This window comes from Psittacula echo (genome assembly GCF_963264785.1).
Source record: "Psittacula echo genome assembly, chromosome: 2".
NCBI lineage: Eukaryota > Metazoa > Chordata > Aves > Psittaciformes > Psittacidae > Psittacula > Psittacula echo.
Window position 1 is genome coordinate 25,114,142 of NC_137737.1, and position 12,590 is coordinate 25,126,731.

At 36.6% G+C, this 12,590-nt stretch overlaps 1 protein-coding gene across 1 annotated transcript in view; it reads right to left on the reverse strand.

Annotated features, from left to right (window-relative positions):
- Window positions 1–12,590, reverse strand: part of OSBPL10 (oxysterol binding protein like 10) — a gene marked incomplete at both ends in the record, with an annotated part of 106,237 nt that overhangs the window by 63,096 nt on the left and 30,551 nt on the right. The window contains 2 exons of the mRNA XM_080609596.1: window positions 8,655–8,734; window positions 10,532–10,707. Coding sequence (XP_080465722.1) covers window positions 8,655–8,734; window positions 10,532–10,707 — 256 coding nt within the window. The remainder of the gene's footprint in view (window positions 1–8,654; window positions 8,735–10,531; window positions 10,708–12,590) is intronic.

The following is a 12,590-nucleotide window of genomic DNA, read 5'->3' on the forward strand; positions in this document are numbered from 1 at the left end:
CATCCTGCTACCACTACGCTGCCTGTAAAAGGCAGATTATCTGTCACTGCCAAGAAGGAAGAGTGAAGTTACATGATCCCTCTGCCACCCCCACACAAAACTAGACTTCAGACTTCCTGAGGCATTTTCAGGTTTAAAAAATAGGTATCATATTCCCAGTGTGCAAAGAGCTGCAGCACACACAGAAAGAAGCATTACTCCATTGGTCTGAACTACATTTACAGACACTTCCAAAAATGATGGTCTGACTCTGGTATTGCAACCGATATATTCTTCACTACCATGACTAAGAAGATTATAATAATAAACATCTGTGGATTCAGACATTCAAAAATTAACCATCTTGGCTGATAATTCACAATTGCATGCAAACTTGATTTGACTCTAAGGCAAAAAAAAAGGGGGTGGAATTTGTCAGAAGGGCACAGAAGGTTGCCAGGTTTTTAATTCATCTTCCATGTGAAAGAGCATTGCTTAGACATAACTACAATTAAAATAAGAGGCAGATAAAAAGGTATTCAGGAGAAAAAAGGGGATGCGGAGACTGAGGGTGACTGAATATCCTTTTTTAAATAGAAGTTTCACAGAAAAAAGCTATGCATAGTAATATAATAGCAGAATATACTAACTGATGTTTGGTTTTTAAACTGATTATAGCATTAGAATACTTCTAAACTAAATTTAGGCTGCAGAGGAAGAACAGGATCATTTCCCCTTTTTTCAGCATAAGATCAACTTATCTTCCAGTTTTACTGGAAACTTCTAAAAACTTCCAAAGTTTTACTTTGGTTTTAGAATGAAATCTGAGTATCACTGACATTCTAGTATCATGTGACCACAATATTAAAAATACACAACTGCTACATTTATATAGCTAAACTGATCCTAAAACTCAGATAAACAGCAGCCATGTAAAACAGTGAGGTTTTTCTTAAAGGAAAAAAAAGCAATATTGTGTGAAAAGTGCAGTTACGTTTTGATATTCTTGGGGAGGGAGAGTGTGGAGTTACGGATCTGCAAATAACAAAAGTAACATAGAATATGAATAAATATGAAATATGAAAAAGTCCATGTACTGTTTCTGTTTAAATACAGAATCAGAAGGAATGTCAAAAGCGAGTTAGTTTTCAGAAAGAACAGCTGCCAAAATATCTCATTTAACCTGCACATGTCAAGAGGTATGTTCACAAATTGAAATGCACATATATTCTAAGTTAGTATCGATACAATTCTTATTTGGCAATTCGATGCTATTTTTCCCTAAGACAGTGTTACAAATTGCAGTAAACTATCTGCAGCTGACCTGCAGATTACATCAGACACGTTGACTGCAGCTCACACCTCATTTTGTTATCTAACACAATGTGCCTTTCCCCAAACCCCATTTACGTTTGGGAGTCATAAATTTGATAGTGAACTACTAGTACAAAAGCTGCTAGCTAGCTGCAACTTTTACACTGGCTTTGTATCACAAGTCAGTCATGAACACATTTCCAAGAAACCATCATTTTAGGAGTCGTCTTCATCCAAATTAGATTTTTTTCCTGCAAGATTTGCTCTAGTTCATTTCATATCACACTCAATGGGCTACATCAACTGTATTCCTAAACTGTGACTTAAGGCAAAATAAACAGTCTACGGGACCATACTGCATTTAAGACGGCTTTTCATTAAATCTTGCAAAGGCATGTGGCAGTTTACAGCAACTGTTGGTGAACAGCCATTTTTAGGGTAGTTTTTAGGGCATTTTCACATAGTTTTTAGGGCTTTTTAGGGAGTTTGTGAATCAGCGGGAGAGGAGGGAACATCAGGAATAACAGTTTATCTATACTTTCAGTAGCAGGTAGGGCTCAAGACAGCTGTCCTGCTACAAGGACACTAGGTAAGCTGAAATCCGTATGTACACAAGGACATAGCCTAGTGTGCCTGACATTCAGCTGCATGCCTTGCCTAACAATAGTGCTACAAGATCTCCAGGGAGAGCCCACCTCTGCGAGTGAGCCCCTCTCCTAGAATCTTCTCCTTCCCCTCTCAGCACAAGATAGTTATGAATACTATGCAGCAGGAAGATTAGCAATCTTGAAGTAGCACATACAGCCACAGTCTATGCCAGATATCAGAGCCAAATACATTGGTTTGAATATCTTTTATAAGTCCATAAGCAAGTTTTCCTTACCTCTTTGTTTTCTGTCCCTTTACACCCCTCAACCATCTCGCGACCCAACACTTCCCACTAATGTGCCAGAAAACTCGACTAGCTCACAACACAAATCCATGGCAGGGTGGTTGGAACTAGATGATCTTAAGGTCCTTTCCAACCCTAACTGTTCTGCAATTCTAGCATCTAGCTTGGAATTACTCTTTAGAGTATGTCTGTAACACACAAACCCTAAATGAGCTCAGCACCAGGCCCTCTGGCTACCCAGGAAGCTTATCCCTAGGCAAGGCCTCATAAATATAAAAGATTACAACTTAAACTTGTAAAAGCAGTTACACACAAAGATTGGTTGAATGTGTGCAGGGGGCAGTTTATACAATCACTGAAAACCTTTTGAAGTGTGGCTCCACACCTCAATGCCATAAAGAACAGCAGCAGCACACTGTGCCTGCTTTGCCCAAGGAGTCAGGGCAGCAGCTAATTCCTTCTGACAGCTTCTTCCTGCCACTGCCAGGAGAGGCCTTTTCAGGAACCACACACTCAGCCCCTTCAGCACTTTTGAATTTTACAGCACATTGTCAACACCTACATCCCAGCCAAATACTGGACTCTTCTTTTGCAGAACTACTTCAGACTAAACACAGGCAATGACAAGCACATCTTTCACATTGGCACACAGCTGTGCAAAAACTAGTTTTCTATTTTTGTTAAAATGTTAAAGCCTATGTGATGTTTTCCACAGCCAAAAACACTCTTATCACACATCACACCATAAAAGACATGAAAGACACTCTCACAGGAAATCAAAGCACTTACAGTTATCACTGGATCTTTATTCCTAATCCCTTGCTCTTCACCCTAGCACTGCTGGTATGACTGCCCCTCTATTAGGATATCTTGCTTTCTTCGGTCCTACTGCCTTCTGGTTTGCAAATAAATAAATAAAAAGATAGTGAAAAGTCTGATGAGAGGAAGACATTATCTCTCCAACAGTTAGTAATGCATGGTGCAAATGAGTCAAGAAATCCACAGGCTGAAGCACTCCGAAAGGATTACAAATATTCTTTCCTGAGGCTATACTTAACCATTGCTCCAACTGTCTGCCTACTAATAAAATGAAACTAATAAAAGAATAATACAGAAGCTAATAAAAGGTTAATTTGTTACTTGCCTTCATCTTTGGTTTATGACCTAAAACCAGCCAAAATACACTTAGCTAACATAGATCACAGTAAGATTTTTATTTAAGTAGACCGTCCACCTCCAAGATAAAAAAAGCAGTATAATGAATGCTTCCATTTGGGTATCAAAAATCCTAACAACTAAAATAATGTAATTGTAGAACAGTAAGTTCCACCTCTATTAATGTTTTCATGACTCATTCTCCCTGGAGATTGCCCTTCCTGCTCACAAAGAAGCTGAAATGTTTTTCACTATTTACCAGAAGCAGTTTTGTTTACCTTGGAAAGTAAATGCAATGTTGCAGAGATCAATAAACTCATTTGTGAAGTGAACTGCCATACCAGGTATGGCTGATAGTCATCATTTTCACAAGCATTGTGCCACAGATGTTTTCTACAGAACAATACATACTGAAATGACATTTCGTTATTGTGCATATATATAGCACAGAACCAATGCCAGCATGCAGCTTTAGAGCTATGAGAAGTCATACACTTTCAGAAAGTAATTACAATTTTACAACATCCCCATTAAGTATTTAAATTCCCATCTACTTCTTTTCGAATGCATCTTAAGTAAACAAACACTAATAAAAGAAAAATATGGACAGAGATCTGTTTAATTTACATTATAATCATTTGCAAATATTAAAATGCAAATGACTGAATCTACATAACATCCAAACTTCAGCACTGAAAATGGATCGGCTTATGATATACTTTGCACATTTGTGTAAAGCACCATCTATGGTACTAACTTTTCTGACAGGATATTATAGCGCTTCATCATCCTCAGTAAGGCAATACACGTGTATGCTTTTAAGCAAGAGACTATGATAACCATTCCATCATAAAATCTTTTCTTCATCAAGAATCATTTACGCAAGCTCATGTTTAGTCCTAAATCAATTTTTTTCCATTGCTATAGAAGGATTTTGAAACAGAGAACTCTTATTTTCATGCAGCTTCCAAAGGGCAGAAAAAGGTATCAAACATTCACATATCTACAGCAAAGCACTGTTTCCTTCTCAGTCTCACGACTGCAAGAATTTCCAAAGCATGCTTTAATTAGAAGTACTTTCTTTAGTTGACTTTATAGGTCAGGGTTGAGAGGAGGAAGCAAACAAGCGTACCAGAGGAGGGACGAGTGAACTTGCTCAAAAGGAAAAAAGGTTTCATGTGCATAAAAGAACCAAAAGAACATTCACAAAGACTTGAAACTTTCACTAAGTGAATCTGTCTTTATGGAAACAGTTATCATGCAGATGTTAAAAATGCCAGTGAACAATCCATTTAAAAATGTACAATAATATTCACTTAGAATTGTCAAAAAACCCCCTGCAATCCTATCCAGACACAGATTTCTTCCAATACAGTGCGAACAGGCACTTGAGGAGGTTGAACAATTTGTAATTAAGCAAAATGAGACTTGCATGGGAATACCAAGAACATTAAGACGATCTTACAGCATGGGAATTATTTGCTAGAGAACATTATCCTTTACTGTTTTTTTATCATTGAGATGTAAAACTTAATTAAAACAACATGACAGACTTAGCTTACTTTACATCCACTTGTTAGCTACATAGCTCACCTCCTGACCATTCATTAGGATGCAACTAAATTTAAATCACTGCTCTGCTTAATTTACTCCACTAATTCAATCCCAGCTGAAGCTTTAAAGACAGCAAGGACAGCAAGTCACACAGTAGCATTCTGAAGCAGTCAGTAACTGAAAAAGGAAGGAAAGCAGTGATGATCTGGATCCAGAGCAGGATGGAGGAACGTTCTCCTATTAGTGTTTCACAGGAATAGTGGCACAGATTCAGCCTTGAAAACATTCTCCAAATCCTCATGTTTTCTCTTGAATCTCCTTCCAATAATATCTATTCAAGGTTTCAAAACCATGTTATCTCTCCAGTATGAAAGACCAGTAGCTAAGAGGTGCTTTGCTGTCATTCTTGGGAACGTTCGCATTGCTTGCCTTGTCATCCCATTATTTTTCCCCTGTTAATCTATATCCCACTTGCATAAGATAAATCCTACCCCTCACTGCCTATTTTACACTTCCCATCTCACCTCATTCTCAAGTGTATGATTCCTAAAAAAATAACTACAAATTTCTGCCTCTCATTCTTTCTCTGAAAAAGGTGTAGCCTGTAGGAGAATGCAGGAGCAAGCACTCAGCCTCCAACTTTCCAGATGCCTGTTCTGAGAGCTTGGATGCTGTCCAAACTCTAGAAGCCCAAAACACATGAATACCCATCTGCCTGTTATTGACAGCAACTATGAGAGACAGACAAGATGTGATTATCAGTTACTTCACCCATCAAAGAATGAGAAAGGAGGAAAAAAAAGAGCAATCCCATCCTGTTGCCAGTAAAATAAGAAATCACATCATGACAGTCCTATCACTGGTAGGGCTATTTTAACAAAATCCAGACATACATATTTTTGTCAAGTCCTCAACCATTCAAAAGGAAGCCAAACATGTACCTCCCTCCATGTCATTACAAACCCTTCTATCTAACTGCAGTCCCTAACCCCAACACAAAAGAAAGAGTAAGGCAGCTAAAATAGCAGCATGCTATTTTATGTAAATTTAAAATACTTTTAACAGCCTGTTTCCACTTCCATGCAAATAATAATTATGTTAATGTACCTTCTTCATCTACAAGAGAAAGGAAAAAACATAATCACAAAGAAATGCAGCATTTTTTGCTTCCTTTACCTTCTACCAGGCAGTGGTTTTGAAATAAGAAACTGAGAAAAACTGAGAAAAAAAAACCAAATGCATTTTTTCCCTAGCTTTTGGAATCTCTGAAGCATCACTCCCTTGTAACCAGTATCTGATACTCAAAGAGAAGCTTTAAAACTTACTTGTAGATGAATCTAAGTTAGCACTATATGCAATGCTAAAGTCACAAAAAATCTGCCTCTTAGATAATACTCTTTAAGACTGAGAAGACACGAGGGAAAAAGGGAAAAAGATACTGAAATACAGGAGACCAATCTGGTCAAAAGAAAGGTTCCCAGGAACAGGTAAGCATGACATTGTTTCAAGTACAGTACACTTCTGGTACAAGAAGCAGAGTCAAAATACAGAAGATGTAAATTCTCTATTTGCTTTGTGGCTTACAAAGGTGGAGAAGAGTGCTTCAGTAACAAATATATCAAATGAAAAGTGGCCTACTCTGATTTTAGATATACACTCGTAACACAGAACAAAAAAAAAATTTTTTTCCTTCAGCATTTCTATTTTCTAATAAATGGATCCAATCTAATTGAAATTTATGACTGGCTGTACCAATCAAAACACATTTATACTCCAGAATCCTATGCAAAGTTTCTGTAATTCATCAGTCTAAGAAAAATGCAAGAACCCTCCTCCTGCTGTCTGAAATAACCTTGCATTTGGTTCCTCAGTTATGTATGCCCACCACCCCCCTCAGTCAAGGAAACCCTTTTATTTTCTTGCACAATGAGTCTATGAAGTAGAAAAAAGCCACAGCAGTGGCAGGTCACCATGCAAGACTACAAGAAAAAGCCTAGAGAGATGACCCCCATTCTAAGCCCTTCCTGTTTCCAAAAGTTGTGTTCAATCTTCTACAACAGATGCTGTCTTTGTATTTAATAACCTCCTACTCACTTAGTCAAGATTTTCTAATAACATTATTCCTTTCAAGTGTTTTTCAAATGTATGTACGCTTTCGGCATCCAGAGCATCCCATAATAATCTCCAGTTTTCAATAATCTCTGTTTATTTTTCAGTTCATTTTCTCTGAGGATCCCCCCATACTGCTATTAACAGCTAGCAAGTAATTTCTATTCATCCACTCCAGAGCACTTTTTAACACTACACTTCCCTCATTGGCACTTTCCCCTCCCATCATCAGAAAAAAAAGTATAGTCAACAGAAATTATACAGAATTAGTTACCAGTAGCAGGCAAAAGGAGAAAAACAAATCCAGTATTAAGAAATATTAGCAAATGAATAGAGAGTGTAAGAATAATTATGCCACTGCACCAGTCACTGATACCACCTATACTGAACAACAGTACTACTGACTGACCACAGTACACTGTAGACGCTAAACATTTACGTGGGTTCAAGAAGTGATCAGAAAACCTATTGAGGAATGAGTCATTGATGGCAGCTGAGCATAGAAAGTTACTATCTCTAGCACAGAAAGTCCCTGAGTTGCCAATCAACAGCAACTGTAAGAGTATTCTGATCAAGCAGCGTTGCACCTTTTTGAATGGTACTGGGCCACAGCTATATAGAAGCCACACTTAATTGCCACACATAAGAATTGAAGAAGTACCAAAATACTGAAGTTACATATTCTCCTTCAAAAAGTGTTTTAATTATACCATAATTCCTTCCTGAGATGTCCACATCACTTAAAAAGAGCAACAAAAACTCGGTTTTATTTTACATGACACACTTCAATGAATGCCAGTCCCTCAAAACACCATCCGTCTTTTCTAAGTCCAACTTCCAAAGATACTCAGGATGAACAACTTTGTCTGCAGTTAACAAAAGACTGATATTCTCAGCATCCTGGGGCAGGGAGGAATCCTTTCTCCTTGCAGTTACATTCATTTTATTTTTTTTTAGTATAGCAAACCATTACTCATGAGGAAAGCAATCTTCTTCATTCTTGTAAAGATATCAACAGAAGTGCTTAAAGAACTGAAAATAAGAGCAGGACTTTTTTTTACTGACTCAATATTAGCACCAAAACCATACATAAAAAAATACAATAATAATTTCTTTCTAATGGGGCTTTTTGTTTGTTTTTAATAAATCCCACTTTCAAGGTGCATTCTAATTTAGACAGATTGATATAATTTCTGCTTGAAGACAGGAGACACCCTCAACCCATCCTTCTGCTATTTTCTAAGTACAAACATTTTTTTTTACCAGTCCAAAATTTTTACCTCTTTGCGGACAAAAATTCAGACATCATTTCCAAAGAGAAATAAATAATATAAACCTTCATATGATGACCTCTTCTAGACTTCGTAAAGAAGTTGGAGGCCCCTGCTAACATCTACGTAAAACTTCTACAGTAAGAGCCATTAAATGAAATGAAAATTAAATCATTTCTCATAAATAGAACAATGTTTATTAAGATTCCAATTGACTTAAACCTGTTCCAGTTAGTAAGGAATGACAACTTGCTGCTTTTATTCATAAACCTCTAAACATCAACCCACTAACTATAGCAGCCAGTCTATCATGCAGATCATGCTGTTCTTCACCTACCCACTTAAAACAAAATAGTTACTTCTCCCGTTAAATTATTTACCTTAGAATTACCTTCCTTGTGATGCTTGGCACAGGACCGAAGCTGAGTTATCCAGTATTGTTTCTCCTTTGCATCTGCAGCTAGAACAGAAACAAAAAAATGCAGGGAATCACACTTAAATTGATACTGAAAAGAAGATGATGGGGCTGGGGGGGAAGATCATTTATTGTTTAGGATGCACAATAAATTCTAATTTACACTATTCTATGTGTAAGTTTTTAGACACATCTAAACCTTGACTTAATATGATGTGGCCAGTTGGAAGAGATAAGCTTATGAGTCTTCTTCATAGTTATCTTCTCCAAGTATTACTAAAAGCAGAATTACCTCAAGATGACCTTTTTTTATTAAACAAACAAATAAAAACCAAACAAAACCCACAACACTTTTATTTTACCTGTGTTCCTCTGTGAAGTGCCACACCACAGCATTTAAATCAGTAAAAGCTCTACACTAAGGCTGTCATTCAGGTATCAGGCAAGCTACTAGATACTTAAGTACTTCTGTTTTAATGTAGTTCAACTAAATCTCTCTTTAAATCTGTGTGTTATTCGCATGCAATTTAAAGACACAATAATGAGAACCAGAATTTCTCCCCATCTTTAAAAAACAGCTTTAAAAAATATTAGAAAGATTGTCTGCAGCCTGTATCAGATGGGTCCTGTGTAATATTACTAAATCTACTTAGGAGAGAGGTTTTGTTTTAAACAACCACTACTACAGTAATCCTAATTAAGAACACCAATACAGAGTGGATAATTTCAGTAAATATTTTCTCTTACATCCTTTGCTGTTAAGTATCTCAATGGTTATTGACTCAGCACAAAAAATAGTTACTGACTTGAATAAAAGTCATAGATTTCACTAAATTAAAAGCAGCATATTTTAAGTCATTTATAATCTCAAGTGATTGGCAAAGCATCATAATGAAACCACAAGTGTTCATGATTTCTAGCTGTGCAAATGCCAAAAAACTTTAACAAAAACTCTCTCTGGTTGTTCTTATGTTTCAGTTCTAGGTATAAAACAGCACTGTACCACAGAGGAGGCTTGCATACTCTGTCCTGATAGACAGATGATAAACTGTAGTCAGAATAAAACTAACAATTTTAAACTTTCGCTACACTACGTCATCTTTTATATATACATATATATAAAATATATTAATATATATATATATCTGTTGGGTTTTTTTTGTAAAGTAGTTCAATACAAAAGTGTCCTGATTAATCAATCAGACTGAAAATACCTTAAAATAAAGTTATTTCCTTAATTAAAAAAAAAAAAAAAAAAAAAGGAAAAAAATCATTCCAAAGTAACTCTTACATACCCTATATTGCCTTTCTTACATTTGGGAGCAAGGGAAGTCAAAATTTTATGTTAATGCTGCATTCAATTATTCCAAGACTCACAAGAACAAAGGATCTTAAAAGGCTTCACTTGGCATTTTTCCCTTGTCTGACCCATCAGCAGGTTCATTCCTGCACATTATCTGCAGGATGGTGGCAGGGGAGATGAATAACAGAAACTAAATGCTATGCAGTGGACAGCAATGAAAGCAGCTTTTCCTCCCTTCAGAAGCAAACAAGATATATTGTACTATCAAAATGCCACAATAACAGCTTATAGAAAGCATCTTGAGGTACTTTCCAGCCCTGAAAGTTTATATATTGTAAATTCATACGTATTTAACTCCAGACTAGTGTTCCACTGTGGTTTATAATATACTGTGTAACACTATAGCTGTATAACCACTACTTTCTGGAAGTACAGGGAAGAAAAATGAGACATGAATGAAGAGATGCAGAAGTGGGAACAGGAAAGAAGAATGACTCTGAATCATGTAGAATGAAGCTCGCATTCAAGCAGCACTGTACCTCTCAACTTATACATCTCTCCATTAGCAGAGTAGACCACCAACATGTGTGGCACTTCATCACCATGCAGTATTATAGCTCCGGCTAAAGACAAGGTTCCTCGTGGCTTCTGGTTTTTACTTTGTTCATTCACAAAATACTGCAGAATCCCCGTCTCAAAGTCCAGCACAAAGTACCTGTTCAGAGAAATTGCAAAGGTATGGTATTTCTATTAAAGAGTCTTTCATGTATTCACTCAGAGAAGAACACAGACTGATCTTAAATCAAGATCATAAACAAACAAATGAGGTCAAAGTAATTTTTGTAATTACTCAATTTTATAAGATACTGTTCTTTAGATCATTATGCTTGGTTTTTCAAGGCATGTGTGAGCTACTCCTTTACTCATGTTTCTTTCAGATTAATGGGATGTTCACATACAAGACATGAAAGTAAGGAAGGGAGCTTTTAATTAAAAAGCTTCCACTGAAGAAGCACAAGACCGCCTCTTTTGGGGTGGATTTGGCTCCTCCCCTTTTATTTCCATTTATAACCTTGAAAGACATGCTAATTTCCCACTACTAGTCTTTTGAAAAGGTGACACTGTTTTTGCAGAGGGATGAACACAATTAAAGATACCATGGTATTTTAATTTGTGATAATATTTCACATACATTTGAAAGCTGGCCAAGGGAATTGAACATTCAGTTCCCAGTAAGTACTAGGTAGGAAGTATGGACACCCACATATAAGAAAACAATTAAGAGGAGAGAGAAGTGAAGTTTAAATTCCATTTGGTCATTCTGCTAACAAATTCTAACACTGTCCAGGTCAGTAAGTGTTAGAATCAAGTGAAAAAAAAATCAGTGAAAATCCAGTAACCACAAAGATTTAAAAAGCAGTTTTAACAAACACAAGCCATTCCACAATAAGCCAACTGCTAGGATATGAAGTTCACACAGACAAAAATAAACTAATTGCATTGTCCAAGTGCATTAAATGAAAGTGAAGATGTTTCAAACTCAGTGGCTCAGTCTCAAGAGTCAGAAACTCCCCCCCCCCCAATAAACCTATCTTTCACTACAGCACAGATTTAAAATTACATTTCCATGTGGAAATCATCTATGCTATTACACAGAACAATGCTTTGCCAAGAAGGGATGGACAGCAACCTCCTGGCTCACATAAAGGCCAGAATAACAACACCTGTCCCAAATAATGTTAAGCTAATGATTCACCATGCTCCTCACTTCTGCCTTGACTCCATCTCCCACATAACCCACAAATGAGAAATGGCAGTCTGAATGCCAACCACCATAATACTTCAATAGTAGTGTTAAAAATAAGGAGGTCCTAAACGTAAATTGCCAAAATTTCAGATTACCTTACTGACTTGTATTACATCAGTCCATAACCTTCCTGTTTGACTTTTAAATGGTTTTACAATACAGCTCTCTCACTTACTAAGCATTTTTTCTCTTCAGGGAAAGATGATGCAATTAACTGCAGGTGAAAACAGCAGAATTGAATGCCTACAAAAAATAAGTCAGACTTGCACATTTCATAGTAAATTGTAATTTCACTCAGTTTTCTTTGTACGTTTTAGCAATCTCTCTTACATATTTAGGGGGAAAAGCAGAGCATTACACAGAAAAAATTATATAGCAGCTTGACCCTAGAATTAGTGCTTCTCTCCATCTGACAAGTTTTCAGCAATCTCTTTAGGTTTAGCAAACACGTCTAAGTTTAATATGCTGTGATGTCCATTCTGAGCCCCTACGATACTCATTGTAATTTCACTGTCCTTGAAATCACTGAAATGATTGTTCAGGTACAAATCATTTCAGCCTTTGCTATCAGGCCATCTTTTATCAATTGCTACCTCATAAGTCATCATTGTGGTTAGTGCAGTACTGCTCTACAACTAACAACAAGAGAAACAGTTAAAAATGAAAGGGGAGGAGTATGACACGAAAATCATCCTTTCTTCTCTTACCCAGACCAAAGGATTTGAGGGAAAAAAGTTCCTCTGAGTCTATTAGAACAGAATCTATTAACTTATATAAACACTATGAACACT